This window comes from Trachurus trachurus (genome assembly GCF_905171665.1).
Source record: "Trachurus trachurus genome assembly, chromosome: 15".
NCBI lineage: Eukaryota > Metazoa > Chordata > Actinopteri > Carangiformes > Carangidae > Trachurus > Trachurus trachurus.
In genome coordinates this window covers 3,906,728-3,929,201 of record NC_139906.1, presented here as the reverse complement: position 1 = coordinate 3,929,201, position 22,474 = coordinate 3,906,728, and the positions used below count along the sequence as shown (strand labels likewise).

Sequence of the window (22,474 nt, the reverse complement as noted above, 5' to 3'; positions counted from 1 at the left end):
AGTTGTTGGATTGTGTATTTGATGAGTTTGATGAGGGGAAACCAAGAAGAAATCCCATAATGAGCCTCCGTAGCGTAGCTCTGAGCAGCTCGTCGCTCTGCTCCGCCGTTCTAAAAATAGCTTGCACTGACAATTAAAGGTAACGAACCTACTGCTATGACTATAGGGATTATGGCACAATGGGCCAATTTGACTAAATGTTGAACTATCCCTTTAAACCTAACAAACAAAAACTGTGTGAACCTTAAAATTATTATCAAACTAAAGCTGTTTGTCTGTTGTCTCCACGGAAACAGAGCAACATCAGCAGCAGCAGCCAACCAACTCAACTACTCAACTAGTAACCTAGAAACAAAACAGCCTTCAGATTAAAAACTACAATCATCGATCGATCGGACACCTTCCAGCTCAGGCAGCGTTTCAACAACACACGATCAATACGTTCGACTCTGATCACTTCTTTTCTTTGTCGATCAATTATTTTCTTCGTCGTCGTCCTTCGTCTGTGTTGTTTTAAAACGCCGCCCGTCCGTCGTTGTCGGTGCCGACAGCGATCACACGTCTCTTCCACCGGGTCGTCATCTGGACTTCACTGCAGCTACGACTCTGTCTGACAGGGGGCGCTGTGACGCTGCTCCTCTTCCAACACTCTCCCCTCCTCTTTCTCCTCCTCCTCTACCACCTCCTTCTCCTCCTCCTCTTCCTGCTGCTGAAGCTGCGGCTGCTGCTCCTCTGAACGACTCTCCTCCTCCTCCACCTCCTTCTCCTTCTCCACCTCCTGAGCCGCTCCGTCGTCTTCTCCCATCTCTCTCTCGTCTGAGGAGGAAACAGGACAGTCAGACATTTCTACAGAAGTAGAAGAACGGAGTGAGGAAGAAAGAAAAAAGAAAGATGGAGAGGGAGAAAGAAAAAAAGATGGAGGGAGAAAAAAAGAAAGAAAGAAATATGGAAAGGGAGAAAGAAAGAAAGATGGGGGGAGAAAGATGGAGAGGGAGAAAGAAAGAAAGATGGAGAGGGAGAAAGAAAGAAAGAAAGAAAGAAAGAAAGAAAGATGGAGGGAGAAAGTAAGATGGAGAAAGAAAGAAAGAAAGAAAGAAAGAAAGAAAGAAAGAAAGAAAGAAAGAAAGAAAGAAAGATGGAGAGGGAAAAAGAAAGATGGAGAGGGACAAAGAAAGACAGAAAGAAAGATGGAGAGGAGAAAGAAAGAAAGAAAGAAAGAAAGAAAGATGGAGGGAGAAAGAAAGAAAGAAAGATGGAGGGAGAAAGAAAGATGGAGAGGGGAAAGAAAGAAAGAAAGATGGAGGGAGAAAGAAACAAAGAAAGAAAGAAAGATAAAGAAAGAAAGAAAGAAAGAAAGAAAGATGGAGGGAGGGAGAAAGAAAGAAAGAAAGAAAGAAAGAAAGAAAGAAAGAAAGAAAGAAAGATGGAGGGAGAAAGAAAGAAAGATGGAGGGAGAAAAAAGAAAGATGGAGAGAGAAAGAAAGAAAGATGGAGGGAGGGAGAAAGAAAGACAGAACGAAAGACAGAAAGAAAGAAAGATGGAGAGAGAAAGAAAGAAAGAAAGATGGAGGGAGGGAGAAAGAAAGACAGAATGAAAGAAATAGGGAGAGAAAGAAAGAAAGAAAGATGGAGAGGGAGAAAAAAGTAAAGAAAGAAAGATGGAGAGGGAGGAAAAACAAAAGGTGGAGAGGGAGAAAGAAAGAAAGAAAGAAAGAAAGAAAGAAAGAAAGAAAGAAAGAAAGAAAGAAAGAAAGAAAGAAAGAAAGAAAGAAAGAGAATAAACTGAACATTGGTTGTAGGGAGTTAAAATCACTGCATTAAAGGTTGAGATCAGTTAAACAGAACGACGCTGTGGGGAAAAACCTTCACCAACATCCCATAATATGTGCAGCAGCTTCAGAGGAGGAGGAGAATTAAAGCAGAGAAACATCCACAGACTCTGCTGGTTCAGATACAGACGTGTTAACGACATAATTATATTATCTTTAAATGTGGTTATTGATCGTTCACAGTGAAGCTGATCAAAGTCAAGATTCATTATCAATAATCAATCAATATTAATTCTGATCAGATAGAGAAGAGACCAACATTTACACAATTTAAGACTCAATGAAACTGATCAGAGGTCAGATTGAGCCTCATTCAGACAGGATTCATCCTCCAGGGGGATTATGGGTAAAAAAAAAAAAAAAAAAAGGAGCTTTGATTATTTAAGTTTCATCTTTATCACATTTTCAATTAAATAGCTCTCTTATATTCTTTATTTTACAGAAATCACCCGTGTAGAAATACGTACATCCCATCTGAACGAGACTCAAACTATAAAGACTCATGGAATAAAATCAAAACATGTCAGAAAATCAGGAGAGGTGTAATAAGATCATGAAACCAGATCTGGGGCAAACAAGTTGTTTTGTTTTGCTTTTTAATTAAAATTCAGATTAAAACCAGTTCAGTTTTTAACAGAAGCAACTATAGAAACAAACTCTGGAGGAATTTTATAAAATGTAAAAACAACAAAATAGCAGCAATCGCACACTGAAAACACTGTGCATATATCAATCTATTGTAAGGCAGAAGAAGCCTGAACATGGTCACAATGGCCTCCTAAGGCTTTAAGTAAATAAAAAATAGTAAAAAAAAAAAATGTAAGTAAATTGATATATGCACAGAGTTTTGAGTGTGCAGTTGCACTTTTGTTTCTAAGTTTCAAAGTTCAGCTCCAGCAGATCTTCAGCTGTGGCCTACAAAGGCAAAGTTCAGTATCTGTTAAAAAAGCCAAACTGAGAAAAACAGCTTTTTGTGTTTTTCATTGTCCGGTTTAAGCATCAAATTATGAATATCTACCAAATCTATAATTGATTAGATAAAGGTGGAGTGAATTAAATGTATTTTGTAGTTTGTCTTTCTGACCCATTTTAACCGTTTTATGGCATATTTTGTGACCAATTTTGGCAGTTTTATGGTAAATACTGCACATTTGCCTTGGTTTTGGTGCAGATACTGCACTTTGCCTTGGTTTTGGTGCAGATACTGCACTTTTGCCTTGGTTTTGGTGCAGATACTGCACATTTGCCTTGGCTTTGGTGCAGATACTGCACTTTTGCCTTGGTTTTGGTGCAGATACTGCACTTTGCCTTGGTTTTGGTGCAGATAATGCACATTTGCCTTGGTTTTGGTGCAGATACAGCACTTTGCCTTGGTTTCACAGTGCTTTTTTGGATGGACAGCGAAATAAAAAGCCCAATAACTCTGGAAATTTTGGCAGTACCAATATCAAATTCTACCAGATTGAAGAGAATATGCCACACTTTTAATTGGTCAAAAACTACTACTGCACTTTGCCTTTGTAGGGCAGAGCTGCTGTGGCCTTTTTCACTGTAAAACGGACTTGTGAACTCAGTTTGACCCAGTTCTGGTTGGAAACTCTGTTACTGTTGTTTTGCTGCGATCAGAAGGAGGAGCAGATTGGTAACGGCTGGTTATTGATTATAGGTAATTGAATTCATCCGATCGGGTCATGTCATGTCAGATCACAGAGGAGGAGGAGGAGGGACTGTGGGTGGGAGGGGAGGGAGGGGGGAACCTGGACTCTGCTGAGGTCCGGTCTCGGGGGTCTTTGGACTCTGCTGGATGCGGAAACTGTGGACCAGATTCCACGGAGCTGGAGCCGCGGCTAGAGGCGAGATCACATCATCATCATCTGTTGAACGTATCTGTGCCGCTACTGTTACAATCTGGTTACACTGACTGAGCAGCAGTCTGACCAAGACATTTAATATTTAACAGTAATTAAATAATAAGTGAAAAATGTTTGGTCACCCTTTAATTTACAGGCCGTTAATTACGTAATAATATCAAGAAATAACAAAGTAATTGCGTCATAATGTCTAGAAATTGCCCAGAAATATCGGTCCATTTCAAGGACTTAGCCTTTCCCAAAAAATCCAAAGCATGAAAAGCATGTGTGATCTTTTGCCTTTGTGAAACACATGCCATTACTATGAAATTGACCGTTATTTCTAGGCTATTTCTAGACATTATGACACAACTTTCTCTTTTAAATCACATCTTAAAACTCACTTTTATCGTCTGGCCTTTTTAAACTGATTCTGTTTTATTATTGTTAGTGTTTTATTCTGTATTCCTGTATTTTAATGTTGTTTTATTGTTATGTATTTTATTTGCACTAATCATTCTATTGTTAAGCACCTTGTAACCTTGATTTGAAAGGAGAAAGAAAATTAATTGCTATTTCTTGGCTATTTCTTGACATTATCAAATAATCAGCGGCCTGTAAATTAAAGGGTTACCAAATATTTTTGTGTTTTCTGTTTTCAGAGCACAATAAGAATAAATAAGTAAAAAAAAAAGATTGTTTTCTCCAATAAAGGTGAATGAAATAGTCGTCTTCCACTCTGCTGCTTCCTGTGGGACAGAGGAGTTGATGTTTGACGGTGACGGAGTTTCATCCTTTTACCTTTTTGTTGTTTCGACGGCTACGAGTCGACTTCATCACAGTTACAGAAACACAAATCAAACACAAATGCAAAAAAGTTCGACTGGAGCTCTGAGTTAGGAAGCTTTTATAACACGGGGGAGGGGGGTTAGCACATGGAGTGAGTAGGGCAGAGATGCACAGAGCGCTACAGGTTCAATCTCTGAACCAGTTTCCTTGGTAACTCATCGTTTGATTATTTGTATTGTGTTTGTGACCTCAGTTTTGCTGCTGTGTGTGTGTCTGTGTGTGTGTGTGCTCTTCTCTCTACCTCCAGAGGGGGGCGCACTCTCCTCCGTGTCTGTCCCAGAACGAGGGGCCGGACCCGGGGAACGGGACTCGGCTCTCAGCCTCCTCTCGAAGCTGAACTCTGGAAGCCTCGGAGCCTGAGGACGAGTCTTCCTGGCCGGATTCAGGAAGTAACAGTACGCACAGCGGAAAGCTGCAGGGGGGGGGGAGGGAGAGATAGAAAAGGGAGGGAGAGAAAGAGAGAGATGGGGAGAGAAGGAGGGAGGGAGAGACAGGATGAGAAAGAATGGGAGAAGGAGGGAGAGAGAAAGGAGAAAGGAGAGAGGGGGGGGAGGAGAGAAGGAGGAAGAGAAGGAGGGAAGGAGAGAAGGAGGAAGAGAGGGAGGGAGGGAAAGAAGGAGGGAAGGAGAGAAGGAGGGAGAGAAAGAGAGAGATAGAAAAGGGAGGGACAGAGGGAAAGAAGGAGGGAAGGAGAGAAGGAGGAAGAGAGGGAGGGAGAGAGGGAAGGAGGAAGAGATAGAGAAGGAGGAAGAGAAGGAGGGAGAGATAGAGAAGGGCGGGAGGGAGGGAAAGAAGGAGGGAAGGAGAGAAGGAGGGAGAAAGAGAGATATAGAAAAGGGAGGGACAGAGGGAAAGAAGGAGGGAAGGAGAGAAGGAGGAAGAGAAGGAGGGGGAGAGAAAGAGAGAGATAGAGAAGGGAGGGAGGGAGGGAAGGAGGAAGAGAAGGAGGGGGAGAGAAAGAGACAGAGGAAGAAAAGGAGGGAGGGAGAGAGTGTGAGAGAGGGAGAGAAGGGATGGAGGGAGAGAGGGAGAGAAGGAGAGAGGGAGAAAAGAAGGGGGAGAGAAAGAGAGAAGGAAGGTGGGAGAGAAGGAGGGATAGAAAAAGAGAGGTAGAGACAGTTGAGTATTGATTCTCCCCCTCTCTCTGTCTCTCTCTCCTCAGTTTCTCCTTGTGTCTCTTTTCTCACCCAGATACTCAAACTCCTCCTTCAGCGCCATGCCGTTGTGAGAGAAGCACTGCTGGCAGATCAGCGCGTATCTACAGAAACCAAGAGACAAGAGAGACATATTATGGGATGTTTGTTGAACTGGTCATTCAGACCTGATGAGTGTTTCCTTCCCACCTGTTCTGAGGTCCGTCGCCCACCAGGTACTCGATGACTCGGTCCACGGCTCCTCTGTCTTTGGGCAGGATGGGGCGGGCTAGAGGAGGACCGGGGGGGTGGAGGCCTAACCACACACACACACACACACACACACACACACACACACACACACACACACACACACACACACACACACACACACACACACACACACACACACACACACACACACACACACACACACACACACACACACACACACACACACACACACACACACACACACACACACACACACAGACAGAGGACACACACACACACACATCAGACTCAGTTTTTGTTGTTTGTCTTAATAAAACAAAACTTCAAGCTACATTTTGGTTTTAAAACACAACTCTACAGCTGTTGAGATGTGAAAACTGAGATGTTTTAGGACTGGCCCTTTAAAAAGAAACAAGTGGTGAATAGACCCCTTCACAGATTGTAAACATCCGGGTGGGCGGGGCATAGCTGGAGGCAAAACATCTGAAACGCCGCAGCTTGTAAACGCTGGTTAGCATGTTCTAACGGACTGTTTTTTCAAGAATGGACGAGGAAAAGTCATATTTTAGTGAATATGTTAGTACACCCACCCTCAGAGACCGTGAGTGTTATTTTAAAAAGTTGACTCCAGATGTCATATGTACCGTAAATTCTCAAATAAGAGCTAAGTCAAACTGACGCCCGGCCGGGTCTATCTCTATTTTCTGCTACAGTAGTTCTTGTAAATGTAGTAAACCTCTGAAAGCCCATGATCGCCTGTTTGAGCATAACATTCGTTCAAAATTAATTTAAAACCTGTCCCGTACACAGTAGACGCCCGTCTAAACAGATGCTGGGTCAGTTGTTTTGCCTCTTCACTCCTGTATCTTACTTACAACACCATAATTACAACCTTGTCATCTGAGATTTTTTGAACGATTTAGAGTTGGTCAGTTGTTTATTTATTTGGTTTTTGGTGATATGAGCTGATCCCTGTACATTGTAGTGATGAGGTTTGTCTTACAAATGTGTGTCTCACTGTGGTGCCGTGCTGCTGACTACTACTGAGTCTTTAAGAAAAAGAGAATTCAATAAAGAAAATACATCAACAATAAATCTGCCTTTTCACTCATTTGTCATATTTTTTTTGCAAACACTCCTCTGCAGAGTTAACAACCGACTTCCTGTTCACATCAGCTCACATTATTTAAGTTTAACCACTTTCAGGTGAAGGGTCTCAGCACACCTGAAGATGTTAATTGAATGTTGTCGCCCCCCAACAGGTGAAGCTCATCACAAGTTGAGCCCCCCAGTCCCCTGATTGGTCAGTCCCACCGAGAATATCTGTATATGAATCATGTTTGAAATGTTTTCCATATGCCTGATGAAGGTCATAGCTGTGACCGAAACGTTGCTTTAATAAATTAATTGAGAGTGAGACAGTGTGCGGGAGCTTTTTCTCAAGTTTAACCACTTTAAAAATTAGTTTGTGCCAAACTCAATTAATATGTTAAATAAAAAAATGTGAAGGCTGCAGGGTTGTGGTGCTTTCTTATCTATTATACATATTATTATTATATTTCTGTTCTGTAATGAGTTCTCAATGGCACATTAAGGTTTATGTTATGTCGATTGCATCTGTGTTGCTGTGGTAGCAAGATATGAAATGTGCAGCCCAAGATAAATTTCTCCATGGGGACAATAAAGTTGATCATATTGTATGGTTTGTGTCCTCAGACGCGCTGAGCGGCCTCAGCAGCACCTACCTACACCAGGGATGGGGGAGCAGGGGGTTCTGGGTATCGCCCCCTGCAGGACGGAGGCCGACAGAGCAGATCTCTCCGGCGGTCCCCCTGGAGCTGAGAGAGGGACAGGTTCTGTAGGGAGACGACATGGGACACAGACTAATGTCCAGAAGAACCAAGTCAAAGACAACCGGACCAGAACCACAGACCGGTCCGATCCGGTCTGGTCCAGTTGTCTCTGACTTGGTCCTTCGCCCATGACCCGGACGCCTGAGGTCCGGTACAACTGATGATACACTGTGACAAACTGTGGTGATGTTAAAGGGATACACCAACATTTTGGCAAATTGGCCCATTGCCATAATCCCTATAGTCATAGCAGTAGGTTCGTTACCTTTATTTGTCGGTGCAAGCTGTTTTTAGAACGGCGGAGCAGAGCCGTGAGCTGCTCAGAGCTACGCTACGGATTCCTTAGTTTCCCTCATCAAACTCATCAAATACACAATCCAACAACTCCCAAACGCTCTGGTGGACAAGTTGTGACCTGCACATTCACCACACTATGAGATAATAACAGAACGTTACCAGACAGAGTTGTTTTAGAGGGAAATGCAGAGACTGCTTGATGAAAAACTGTCCCTGAAGACAACGCCCATCAGCTGTTTTGCATGAATTTCCCTCTAAAACAACTCTTGTCTGGTAACGTTGTGTTATTATCTCATAGTGTGGTGAATGTGCAGGTCACAACTTGTCCACCAGAGCGTTGTGGAGTTGTTGGATTGTGTATTTGATGACTTTGATGAGGGAAACCAAGAAATCCCATGAGCCTCCGTAGCGTAGCTCTGAGCAGCTCACGGCTCTGCTCCGCCGTTCTAAAAATAGCTTGCACCGACAATTAAAGGTAACGAACCTACTGCTATGACTATAGGGATTATGGCAACAGGCCAATTTGCCAAAATGTTGAACTATCCCTTTAAGTGTGTCTCTCTGTCTCCACTCACCCACAGGCGTCCCCCCGGGTCCCAGAGGAGGACGGGCTCCAGGTGGGGGAGTCATGGTCATGGCGAGTGGCGTCCCCCCCGGCATCGGCCTCATGGCCATGCCTCGGTGTCGCAGCTCTGCACAGGAGAAATGGTCAGTCAATTTAATACCGGGAAGGAAAAAAGGATTCCCGGGAGTATTTTCTAATTATGTTGCCTTCATAATGACCTAAACTAATTATATACGCTCAATAAACTGTGTGAAATGTATATTTTTTTTGTTTAGATCTCCTACATTCAGTCAGCCATGGACAAAGACGGATAACATGCTGTTCTTTTTTATATTAACTCATTGAGTGCCGCGCTCCTTTCCAAAGTTTTAGTCAAGTGTACCGGCAATTTAGACCATTTTTGACTTTTTATGTAGAGCCATAGTGTATTCTATATTATTGCCACCAACACATACTGTAGCTCAATTGAAAGGTTTAACTTAATGCTTCAAATGACCACAAACCGTTTGTTTCTACGTGCCTCCGTTCCTGAGAAAACTCAAGCTAAACATGGCTGGGTTTCACCAAAATCCCTCCTTTTTTTCTAGAAAAGGAGATAGAGCGTATTTTATGAAAGGTGCGCTGTTTGTGTCTGTCGCTCTTCTGACACTCGCATTTCTGGATCAAAGGGCTCGTATAAGATAAATATATACAACACTGGTTGTTCTATTCACAAAACCACCATCGGGGGCGGGGGGGGCGCCACTAAACAACAATAACACAGACGCACCGTGCCGTGTCACAGCCACTCGCCGCGGAGCGTGAGGGTCTGTCGGCCACAGCGGCTCGCGAACAACGGTCCCGCCGGTGGTCGCGGTCCTGCTGTGGTACGGGTCGGTGGTACCGGTCTGCTTTGGCCCAGAGACCATCAGATTTTACCGCGGGAGGACTTTGGGGAGGACACGGTGTTGCTCGAGGTGAAGACCGGGCGGGACTGTCGGCTGAGAGAGAATTTGAATGTGTTGCTGAGACTCTTTTCACGTCATGCTGGTTGTGGTATTGTATTGTCCTTTGTTTATTTATGTATTTATTCACCATGGCTAGGTGCAACTGCAAACTGAATTGCCCATTGGGATCAATAAAGTTTTCTCTACTCTCTACTCTCTACTTCCTGGTTCAGCTCCGAGCTGCTGCAGCAGTGCGGGTGAGAGCAGAGCAGCTGCGGAGCAGCTGCGCTGCATCTGCATGCAGAACTCCGTTTGCAGAAGCCGAGTTATGATAAAAACTTCCAGATCATGAGCTGTCATGTGACTTTGATCGTCATCTATTTCAGTTCTCCTCGTCGTAGAGTCCCCAAATTTACATATAATGTGTATTAAAGTGTCTATTTTCATAATATAAAAAAAAAGCAAAAAACGAAAAATCTCCTTTTTGGCACTCAACGCATGGGAACGAAAAACGAGAAATTACGTGGTTGGCACTCAATGAGTTAAAGTAGTCTAAAGTTACTTGTATGTACTTTATAAAAGTGAGTTTGGAGTCTCTGATGAGCCGAGGTCCACGGCTCCATTGAACTTTATAACTGTTACTGTTTCTTTGTTTCCAAGTGTCGCAGTTTGATTAGTGGAGAAAAGTGTGTGACACATTTGTTTTCATCCTCCTACATAAAGTTAAAACATTTTAATATAGTTGTATTGTCGAAATGTATGTAGTAGTAGTAGAAGAAAAAAAAAAGAAGTAGTAGTCAGGGTTCCTAGGGCTTAAGCCAACTTAAATCTAAGACTTTTTAAGACGTTTTTAATGCCACTTGAAATTAAATTTAAGACCGACTTCACAATAAATGCAAAAAAAAAAAAAAAAAAAGACCGTCACCACATCTATTACATAGGGTTAGGGACAATTTTACCCACTCTCCTATGTGGTCCAAGGTAAAGTGACTGCTACATGAATGATTGGGGGGGGGGGGGGTATTTGGGAGCTGGTGGCGGTAAGAAATTTAGCAGTGACGGCCGCCACTAACTTCTCTAGAATGTTACCAATTATTTTGAGATTTGAGACTTATTATAATCATAAAATACCACTTACCAAGTGTTAACATTTTTAAGACAATTTAAGACATTTTAATGCCAATTAAGGCCTTGTTTTTAGATTAATGAATTCAATGCCTTTTAAGACTTTTTAAGGATCCGTAAGAACCCTGAGTAGTAGTAGCCTTAAAGCAATTTTAAAATGTATCCTATTACTTTTTTCGAGATTTGGTATTCCCGGGAGGGGGTGACAAATTCTGGAAATTTTAGCAACACTAACTGAGGTGCGATTCTGTACCTTGTCCTGGTCTGGGAGTCATCTGAGGACGCACCGGAGTCGACTCCAGCTCCTGAAACACCGGCAACAAACAACAGTCAGACAACACAGAAGACGGAATAAAGTTTTTTTTCAAATCAAATAAGAAGAAGAAGAGGAAGAAGAAGACGTTCACACTCACAGCTTTCTTCTTCGCCTCTGGATCAAAACGCTCCAGGATGAGTTTGGCATTTTTATATGTTTCTGTCTCCATCACTTCCTCCAGCTGTTAAACCACAAACCACACAGAGTTTACATGTTGTAACACAACATCCAAACTGTGTCTGTAGAAAATATTACAAAAAAATAAAATAAATGAAAGGTGAGCTGTGAAGAATCAGAGAAACTTACTATCTTTTTCTTGGAAGCTTTTAAATCTTCTAGTTTATCACCTAAAAACAAACAAACATTATGACCGGATTAACATCTGGAAGTGGAGGAGACTTTACATGACAGGTTATAAAATGAATGCAGTGTTTATTGATACTACTTTATCTTTATGGTGACAGAATATTTAGCTACAGAGACAAACAGAGGTAGTAAAATACCAGAAATCAGGAAGAACACACAGTCAGTCAAAGGTTATTAAAGTTAGGTAAAGTGATATATTACTGTATGCGTTACAGAACTTACCGTTTCTCTCTGTGCGTTTAGAAAAAAGGAAAATCAAGAACTTCCTGATGAACCACACTCTGTTGAGGGGGGAGGAGGAAAAAAACAGAGGTAATGTGAGAAATGTAGCTCTTCTTCATTCTGAACTTTAGATCCAAAACCGTTTAACTCGTTTTTTTTTTTTTTGAAGTGGTTAAGAAAACACACTCACAGCACGGGGTAGATGAAGAAAGGCAGCGCCATGGCGATTCTGTACAGCCATTGTTCCGGCAGGTAGAGACAGTAGACGATGAAACAGGTGAGGAGGTAGAGCACCGACGAGTAGAGGAGCAGCCGGCCCACCCACAGCTAACACAAACACACACACAAACACACAAATGAGTTAAAGACAAACCACACTGTGATAAAACCGCTGTGTGCTGTTGATGCGTTGTCTCCTTCACCTTCTGCAGACGCTGGTTCTTGGCTCTGAACTCCTCCAGCTCTTTGATGTCCTGACATGGAGGAAAACATGGAAATCAAATAATGAGGCAAAGCATCTGCTCATTATGAGCCTGACCTCAGTCATTAAGAAGGATTAATGACATTATGCTGAGTTAAAACCTGCTGTTTCTAGTTCTGTCATAACCTAAAACTCTGGAAAAAAGACCACTTCAAAATGATCAGTTTCTCTGGTTTTACTATTTATAGCTATGTGTTTGTTTTATTCTGCAAACTACTGACAGCATTTCTCCCAAATTTCAAATAAAAATATTGTCATTTAGAGCATTTATTTGCAGAAAATGACAACTAGTCAAATTAACAAAAAAGTTCCAGTGTTTTCAGACCTCGAATAATAAAAAATAATGCAAAGAAAACAACTTCATATTCATTTTTAAACACAAAACAGAACACTATTTTTTTAACATTTAAAGGAAGAGTTCAGAAATCAACAGTGGTGGAATAACCCCAATTTTTAATCGCTGCAGTGGTTTTTATAATCTTCATTATATAAGATTTGGTTCAATCGAACAGCTGCCAAACATGTAGAGAAGCTGATTTATTAAGAACACTTCAGAGTGATGGTCTCTTCATTTTTTCCAGAGCTGTAACTTTAATAACTTTCTCTGCACTATGAGTCAATATTTCATCAGTACCTTATCCAGGCTCTCCAGCTGCTCCACCGTCGTCTGCTTCGCCTGGAGCGAGGGGGAAGATTTGGGGGAAATCATCAGGAGAAGACTTCAGACTGGGTTTATTTATTAGAGTCACTCACATCCAGAGCTGATTGACTGATTGATCGGTCAGTGATGAACAGTTGTGACTTATCATCAGTTCTGTTCCTGTGTAACGTGTCAATAAAAAACCCTGTACTGTACAAGAGTGGAGAGATACTTCCCTCTGACTCAGCACAAAGATAATGTGGATGCACCAGGGTGAATCTCTCTCGTGCCGTCTCGTTCCCTTTGACTTCTCTAGTATGTCTAAAAATAGTGGATGAACTTAATCTACCTCGGGTCCAGGATTCAGTGTGTCGACGGCCGGATGAGACATTTAAATTTTCTCAAACACTGCCAGAAATCGTCGACTTTGAATCAGTGCTGACTGAGAAAAAACTTCTTGGCTCAAACCTGATTTAAAAACCCGACTGGCCGGTCGGAGACTGCCGAGCCGAGCCGAGCCGAGCCGAGCCTCTTCATTCATCTCTCCACAGCAGCTGCTGAGTGTTTTGGGATTGATTTAAAGATTATACCAGTGCTGCTTGGGGGAGTTGGCTGCACATTATACAAATGCCTTAAATGCCTGTAATCTAGGTGACCTTTAAAATGTCAGTCCCAGGACTCTGTAGCTCCTTCTCTCTCCCTCGGGAGCGCAATCCATCAAAACCCTTCTATCCTGCTAAGTGCTTCTCCATCTTTCATCCTGTCTTTATTTTTGCATTTTTAACACGTCTATTTCATTTTCCTCTTTAATGTGCTTTTTGATTTAGCTCTCTTTTCTCTGGTCCACTCACCTTCCATCGGGATATCAACCCCCCCATGTCTGTAAATCACCGCAGTCTCCTCTGTCCTTCCTTTGGCTTCTCTGCAGAACACAAACTCTCTGTTAAACGTGACTGAGGTAAACAAAACATAATCCTGACTAAAGTGTGCTGCTGATGTTTTACTTACATAAGGATTTAGCAGGCTGCCTATGGAATAACTAACACAATGACTACTAGTGTTGTTGTTGTGGATTTAGTGAGAAAATATATTCCCTCTTACATAACTACACTCCTAGCTCACTTGTTAGCACTGTAACACAACATTCCTGCAATTAATCCTCACTAGACGTTCAGTTTTTATCAAGATTAAAGTTCTTTTCTATTATTTTATCCACCCAATTAAATAGCAATCAAGATAATCTACACAAAAACACTTTTCTGTATAGTTTTAACATATTAATAAAGCTACACAAACTACATTGTAAGCTTCAAGGTGGATCCACTGGAGATCTGTAGTAATAGAATACATTATTTTACCTAGGATTTCACACAGTATTAACAAATATTCCACAAGTTTGACATTTTACAGAATTTCACATGTGATTCGTCAGATATTCAACTCTCAATATGTGACAGCACCATCCCACTGTGACTGTGACCAGCCCTTTGGACAGAGAACATCTATCTATCACTGGTTGTGACAACAGGACATGCAGCACTTCTGTTGGGCTTTGACCTGTCAGATCATGACTCAGCCATTTATAATTGTCACTCTAAGTCCACACGTGCTCCTTATTGTTATGTCAGTGTTATCACTCTAGAAGTGCAAAACAGACTAGAAAAAATGTGCAGTAAGTTATTCTCCATGATATCAGGAGTAAAAGAGGGGAAAGGGCAAAGCAGTTTACACCCAGGGAAAACACAATTAACAGTTAAATAGTACAGAGCGTGCACAGATTAGTATCATAATGTTAGGCTGCACTTTAGACAACAACATGGTCTTTATAATACTGGATATAAAACCATACAAATCTCATGAACTCTCAATTGTATCACACAGTACACACTTGCAGCTTTAGCCCCTCTCAGATCACCAGACGCTAAGATTAAAACACCATATTCATAACTTAGATGGCTTCATTCACAAATAAAGGAGCTCTCTGTTTGTGTTTAGACCCTTTCAAATTAAAATTCAACGGCTGCATTACGTCATTACGTTAGCAACCTATGGTTAGCAACAACAACCGCAGCCAGCTAACGTTAGCTGCTCCATCACAACACCGGACACTGTTAACGTTACTGTTACACCGCAGTGACCAGGCTAAAGCGACCTGAGCTGGCTGTCGCTGTATCACACCGAGAGGTCGTTAATCGATTAGGTTTCATGTTTTCAAATAAATAATTTAAGTTGAATTAAATTAAAAAATATTTGCTAACTGTCATATGAGCTACAGCAGCAGCAACAACAACAGACTAGCTAACACGGACGTCTATAACTGACGGACACAGCGTCGTTAACGGTTTTTATCTTAACTTAGACCTTTTTTTAAATTAATATTTAGGTCAAATACTTACATTATGCGGTGTGTATGTGTTTCTTTAGCCGCTCATTCGCTCAGCTCAGCTCAGCTCAGCGCAGAGACAGGCAGGAGCAGGAGCAGACTCCCCGACCTGACATCTCAACTGCCAACAGAGTTTGGCGCGGCGTGGCGACGTAACGGACGTAACCCCTGGATGACGTAACTGGAGGGGCCGCGGCGGTTAATTTATTACCCAGAATCCTTAGCGTTGTAGTCTTTAGCCTGTCGGGTGATAAAACCATGGTTACGGTCCTTTTTACAGTCTATGTTAGGGTCAGGGACTTTCTACGGTTTAGAAATAGTACTCATTCGTGTACTCATGTGTTGTCACTATAAAAGACTATTCTATTCGGGCAGACCTTTCCTGCATGTCATTCCCCCTCTCTCTGCCTCCCCCTTTCCTGTCTATCTCACTATGTGCTATCAAATAAAAAAAGGCAAAAACGCCAAAAAATATATATAAAAAAAACTATATTAATAGAGATGAGAATGTGGAGGATGAGAAATTGGTAAAAATATTAAATCATAATACCCTGAGCTGGACCTATATAGTTTTCTTATTGCTTAACAACTCTTCTTTCAGATGAAATATTAAAATTATAGAAAATTTTACATTTTTTGATAGAAGTATAAGGGTTGCCAACTTTTGGTCCTGGGCTGGAGTGAGATTCTGTTGGCGGGGGGGGGGGGTTTGTCTATAATAATAATAGTTCTCTCTCTCTCTCTCACACACACACACACACACACACACACTATACCTGCAAACTGAGTAGGCTAGAGGTGTAATAGGTCCCTCTAGGGGGGTCTGGGGGCACCCCCCCAGGAAAAATTTGTGATTTTAACATGTATTTGAAGCATTCTGGTGTACTCTGAGAATAAAATAAAGGGAAAACACAACATTTGCTTCAGATAAGAGGGAAAAAAGCAGATCTGTGGTTCCTATCATTGTATGGCTGGAGTGTATGAAACTGGTCTAGTGGGGAGCTGTGGCTTTTGGCCTGGACCAGCCTATTGATAGCTTTCACTGACGTCACTTCCCAGGGACCTGGCGGTCAAAAAGCAACATTCCAAAGTGGCCCCGCAATGGACTTTCTATGGACAAACAACCGAGTAATGACTTAAATCATCTGTCAGCGGCCGAGAAAGAAAGATATAAAAACAACTTTGAAGTTTTGGGCACTTGTGACCCATATTCAACACCAGCTGCTGTATACGAGCTGTTTAAAATGACCAGTTCCCTGCCGAAGCTCCAGTTGGGCGATGTTTATTACATGGTGGAGAATCCATCATCCTCCACCGCTTGCAACCAATACCTCCGGTGTTATGGCTCAACTGGTTTCTGATTAAAAGCCCCATTTTGTAGTTTTTTTAATCTTAAAATAATGTTTCTGAACTCATTGAAGTGGTAGAAATGTAGGCTACCTGTAACTTTCCTGTGCGGGAACACCGTCCTGGTACCGCAACTCCGCTGAGCTCCACAGCTGAGCTCCAGCCCACTGAGCCCAGGCTCCCTGCTCATCTCACCCACAAACCAGAGCCCTTAGCTGGGTTGCACGGTGACCAGCTGCCCCCCCTTTACCCCCCGGAGCTTTGCTACGCACCGCTACCGACGGCAACGATGACGGCGGTCCGATAGCAGCAGGACCGGCGGCGGCGATGGTAACCCGGCGGGACCGCCCGCCACCGGACACCGGCAACAGTACCGCCCGCGGCGGCAGCGACACGGTAACGAGGGTCGGGACCGACCGCGGCGCGGCGAGGACGATGACCGGTGTTGTTTAGCGTATTTTCAGAGTGTTTTCCATTAGTTCGTAACTTTAACATGACAGGCTTTGTCATAGTGTGCAGTGTTGTGCAGAGTGAGAGAAGTGTGGCGCTGATGTCTGTAGATTGGCGGAACAGGTTCACTCACAGACGCATATTGGCTGCAGTAACATGTGAACTGCGGCTTTATTTGTGAATTTGTGACAAATCTGCGGACGGAAGTGCAGCACAGCTGTTGTTCGGTTCGGTAACCAGTTAAATCAGACACCAGTTGGGCCATAACACCGGTATTTTTGAAGCAGCAGGGAGCAGTGTGTGTTTTTCTGCCTTGTCCTAATCCGCGGACAGCGGGGAAGTGGATTGTTTTGACCGCCAGGGGGGCGTTCCATACGGACCGTGACGTCACATGAAAGCTATCAATTGAGCCTATTGAGCCTATTAATATATGAAAGGACAGAACAGACATGTCCTGTGATTTTCAGTCTTCTACTACAGCCTGATGATACAAGTCAGGTCCTGAAATGTGTGTTTCTCTTCTATAAACATTCTACCCATTCGGAGTTTGCAGGTATAGCCCACGTACATGCATGCGCAGTTGCGCACACACGTACGTACACACACACACACACACACACCTGTTGCTGCGCTGTCTCTCTCTCCTCTGCTCTCTGGACTGAGCTGCCTGGCTGTACTTTTGGGCTACCCAGTCAGCATCTTGATTTTATAGTTTTCAACGGACTGGCCCAACCAGCCCGACCGCAGGCGTCAGTTCGAGCCGCGTTCAGTCCGAAAACATAACTCGGTCAGGTCAGGTTGTGCCTCGGGCTTCGCTCTTTCCCTCTTTTTTTTGGCCATCGGATTCGGACCAAGTCGGGTCCAGGCTTCAGCACCGTGCCGCTGTTGGGGGAGGGGGGGGGGGGGGTCGCGGATCGATAACTCCCCGTCCTACTGTGCTGTGATCACAGGCTTGAGCAGCCGTCCAATCGACACGCGGATAAGCATCGCGCACACCAATCAGAGAGCCTATTGATGAGTGCCAATTAAAAGCTTGCTTTAAATTTTTTTTTTTTTTTTTTTTTTTGCCAAATCGCTTGATTTTGGCGTGAGAATTGTTTGAGTGGCGTGAGAGCGTGAGACAGGACCTAAAAGCGTGTGACACACGCCAGATGCGTGAGAGTTGGCAACCCTGCAGTATACCAAGCTGAAATGGCACCGAATAGTAGGAATGACGCCTGTATGCAAATCATAGACTGTATAAAAAGAGGCATAAACGCATGCGTAGACATGTTTTCTCTCTGACTCATTCCATTGCATAATTTGGGGCATGATATGTCCACATCCAGTCTTTTTACAGTCTATGGTCCACATACGAGACTGACTCAGTGTTCAGTGACTAATGGGGAGCGTTCCAGGCACGATAACAAAGCAGTCGGAGCAGAAAGGGGGAGACTGAAGTCAAAGGCAGGCAAGTGAGTGTTAACACGACTTTATCATTTTGGTCATTATTGAATATTGGGAGTGTGTGAGTAAGTTTTGTGACTGTGGAGGGAAGAAAAGTCACAGTGAACTTCAGACACTGCGAGAAAAGGAAAAAAAAACAGGAAGGAGCTACGTTGTGAGGAGTCTCTAACGTTTTAACATTTTTGGGAAGTGGGACATTTTGGCCAATCCTCTGTTTGAGGGTTAAGACTTGGGTTAAGATTTTAGGTTATGGTTTATATAGGCTATTAGGTTAAGAGTAGCCTAATGGTTAAAGTTAGGGATTTGTTTTGGATGGTTTTCGATACTTTTCGGTACTTTTCCAAATAAAAAGAGAATACAAAAATGTCATTATTGACTTTATTTTAATAGAAAATCTTAGAACTATGTCATGTTCGTGTTCCAAGGATGAGGCCCTGTTGATAGCAAGTAACTTAGTTTAATAAACCGTCTTTGGTTTAATGTCTCACGTTCTCAATAACATACATGTGGCTCCATGCAGTCTTGCTCTACTCTGTTATATGGTACGGTAAGCTGACTACAAACCAGTACTGCCGCCTAGCGGTCAAACATGTAATAACATCCAATCATAACATCCCCCTTTTTCTAAGGTAAAATGCATTAACATGAATCATCACATTAGCTGTGTCAGTTATTTCAACCATTCCACATTCAGCATAACTCTGCAACACATAAGCAGTATAAACAGTTTATATCAGATTGCATAACTCATATCTAAGCCAACACTAGACCATTTAGAACCCATTCACAACATCAATCAATATACATTTTGTTCAACATCTTTAACATGCATATTTAATTTTCTTTGTTTATAAGTTCAGTCTATCAGGCTTTCTGATTTATCTTGTGGACCTTCTTAACTCAGGTTCGCTTGGAGTAGGTGTGTGAGAGTCAGTGTTACAGTCCATAGCAGGTGTGGGGATTACCTGAGATTCACCAAAGGTTACACTGAGCTCACCAACAGTCCCTTGAGGAGTCTTTAATAGACTGTGACGACTGCTTCTGAGAATTTGTCCATCATCAGTTTTCACCGTATACGATCGTGGAGCAACTTCTTGCAGGACAGTTGCTTTTGTACTCCATCCATCAGCATCCTCAATCCTGACTGTGTTGTTGGTAGTCAGTGGAGGGAGATGCTTGGTTGTTCTGTCATAGAATGACTTTTGCATCATTTTCTGTTGTCGTAGCTTATGTTCAATCTTTGAGTGATTCTTTTGCTTTAATTTGTCGTTTTGATGACTCGGCAATGTTGTTCGGAGCTTCCTCTTCATCAGCAGTTCAGCTGGTGATAGACCGCACTGAAGAGGTGATGCTCTGTAGCTCAATAAAGCCAGATAGGGATCCGAGTCACTGTCAGCTGCTTTCTTTAGGAGTTGCTTGAGAATGAAGCAGGGGCCATTGTCGCTCACCACGGTGTGTGGGATGCCATGCCTGGCGGAGATAGATTTAGCATGTGTTATGACACAAGTTGATGTTGAGCTTGTTAGTAGCGCCATCTCAGGGAAGTTTGAGTAGTAATCCATTACCACTAAATAGTCTTTACCTCTGAGATGAAACAAGTCCATTCCTACTTTGTGCCATGGTGCTGTTGGCACCTCAGCTACCACCATAGGCTCTTTGCTCTGCTTGTTCCTGTGTTTCTGGCATGTTTCACATTTACTTACAAGTGTTTCAATGTCTTTGTTCAGTCCGGGCCAGAAAACCGTGTCTCTCGCCCTCCTTTTGCACTTTTCGATGCCGAGATGGCCTTCATGTATCCTGTGTGTAGCGTAGAAGCCTCTCCCTAAATAGAATAAAAGGTTGGGCGCCAGACAGCAGGATTGTAAGTCCCGACTGTCACTTTTATATTAGGATTTTCCTGTTAAACGATTACTTCATAAGGGAGAGAAAACCCAGCAGCTCACTTCCTTGCTACATAAATCACGTCACAATCAGCAAATCAAAAGGAAGCATCAAATCAAACACATCAAACTCAAGGAGGTTAAGGATGGTAAAGTAAAGATTCTTATTGTCTCTCAGACAGCCATCAACATCATCATCATCATCATCAAACAGTTTAACGTATTAATCAAATTAATCAGATCAAGCAGGATAAATCAGGAGGTAAAACAGTCAATTCACAGAACTTAAATTAAACGTAAATATGCAGACTGTTTCCTTAAATAAAGTCTCTGCTTAACTGAAGTCCAAGAGTGTGTATGTATGAGTGTAGGGGTGTATGTGGGGAGGGGCAGGGGTTGTATGTGAGTCTTCAGGGGGCCAGTCCGTTCCAGGGAAGGTGAGGGAGTGAAGTGTGGGAGTGAATGCAGTTCAGTTCAGTTCAGTTCATAGGAGTGTGCATGTAGGTGTGTGGGGGAGGGAGGGTGAGAAGAGAATCCAGTTCCGGGCAGGTAGGAGATGGGGTATGTGTGGGTCAGGTAGGGGAGGGAGAGGGAGAGAGAGAGAGAGAGCACAGGAGTAATTCTCAGGTCAGACAGGGAGAAGCCAGGAGAGTTTGGGGTAAAGGGGACTTATCTGCTGATACAGGGGTACACGGTTGTCCTCCGACCCGGAGAGAAAGCCACGCCTGAGTCCGAGCAGTGACAAATCCGCCTGCTCCAGGGATTCAGTTCCTTTTCCTGAGTCCTGGGTCCACGTACAGATTCCTCAGCTTTCCTCAGTTAAAGTATTTTTTTCACTTTTACTTTAAACTCTTTTCCTCCTTTCCTTATGTTCTCACTTCTTGGGTTCAGACCTCCTTCCTCCTTTCAGTCTCTCCTTTGTTTGATTTTCCCGCCTCCCAGACTCTCACAGGTGGTCTGATTTCTAACCTCCCTTCCTCCTCCCTACCAGTGATGTCATCACCTGCTTCCTTTCACCCTCCTCCTTGCTACACTCCTCCTCCCATCGACAAGACCACGTCTAGTGGTCGCACAGAGCGTCACTCCAAGAATCCGACGAAATCCTCCTCCTCTGAACTTTCCTGGAAGATGTCTAGTATCTTTTGTTTTTCCAGGCGCTCCAAGTCCTCCACACTCGGATAGAAAGGCTTCAGATTACAGACATGGACCGTCCTTACATCCCCACCCGTATCTTCCAGAACGACACGGTAGTTCAGGGGTCCTAATTGTTGGACCACCCTATAGGGGCCTTTCCATTTCTTCGCCAGCTTAGCCGTGAACTTTCGCTGAGCATGTGACTGAGGAAAATTCCTAACCCACACTCGCTGTTTGGGTTGGAAATCAACATCACGGCGAGTCTTGTTATAACTTCTCAGTTGCCTTTGTTTCGCTTTCTTTATGTTTTCCTCCACATTTGCTTTAAATTGCGACAGCTGCTGGACGACATCATAGGCAGGCGCATCTGGGGAATAAACTTTTCCTTTTAGAACTTTATCCAACGGGCTGCTAAGCTTCCGGCCGATATGTAGTTCAGCAGGGGTGACCCCTGTAGTTTCTTGGACTGCAGAGTTAATGGCAAACCGGAGCTCCGGAAGGAGTTGGTCCCATTTAGCATGGCTGTCATCGACGTAAGACGCGATCATACCCTTTAGAGTACGATTTACTCTTTCAGTCAGATTTGTCTGGGGATGGTATGCGGTGGTGAGCTTGGGTTTTACAGTCCATTGTGCACAAAGTTCCCGGAAGACCTCCGACACAAACTGACGTCCTCGATCCGATAAGATGTGATCCGGTACTCCCCATCGTGTGAAGATCTCAGTCCTCAGGAAGCGAGCAACCGTTTGGGCCGTAGCCGTCCGTAGAGGGGAAAACTCGACCCAGCGGGTATAACAGTCAACCACTACCAATAAATATTCGTGCCGTTGCGGACTTTTGGGTAGGGGTCCCATGAGATCAATGGTTAACCCTTTTTTTTTTTTTTTGACCAAAAATTAAAATTTCTCCAAATTTCTCCAAACTCGGATATATCATCTGGGGGTCCGAGGGGAGTCCAACGCAGAAGGTTTGGTTGAAATCGGGCCGGTGGTTTTGGAGAAAATGACCAAAAACCAAACAGGCGATTTTAAAAAGACGACAGGTACGCGCCTGTCGTCTTTTTTTGACCAAATTTTTTTTTTTTTTGACCAAAAATTAAAATTTCTCCTAACTCGGATATATCATCTGGGGGTCCGAGGGGAGTCCAA

General features: G+C 43.2%; 1 protein-coding gene across 4 annotated transcripts; it reads right to left on the bottom strand.

The window, feature by feature from the left end:
• Positions 1–183: 183 nt before the first annotated feature.
• Positions 184–15,211, bottom strand: lnpk (lunapark, ER junction formation factor). Of its 4 annotated transcripts, none has more exons than XM_083988184.1 (16): positions 15,083–15,211; positions 13,538–13,608; positions 12,681–12,722; positions 11,988–12,038; positions 11,756–11,892; positions 11,566–11,624; positions 11,284–11,324; positions 11,075–11,158; positions 10,915–10,966; positions 8,621–8,737; positions 7,641–7,751; positions 5,872–5,977; positions 5,716–5,786; positions 4,770–4,940; positions 3,587–3,676; positions 184–816 (listed from the first exon to the last, which is right to left on the bottom strand). In XM_083988184.1, the coding sequence occupies exons 2-16, from the start codon at positions 13,562–13,564 to the stop codon at positions 599–601; spliced, it is 1,377 nt and encodes a 458-aa protein (XP_083844310.1). In that variant the 5' UTR covers positions 13,565–13,608; positions 15,083–15,211; the 3' UTR covers positions 184–598. The 4 variants fall into 4 exon arrangements, with proteins under 4 accessions (XP_083844310.1, XP_083844311.1, XP_083844312.1 ...); XM_083988185.1 differs by having other exon boundaries at positions 7,641–7,733; XM_083988186.1 differs by lacking the exon at positions 3,587–3,676.
• Between the last annotated feature and the right edge of the window lie 7,263 nt (positions 15,212–22,474).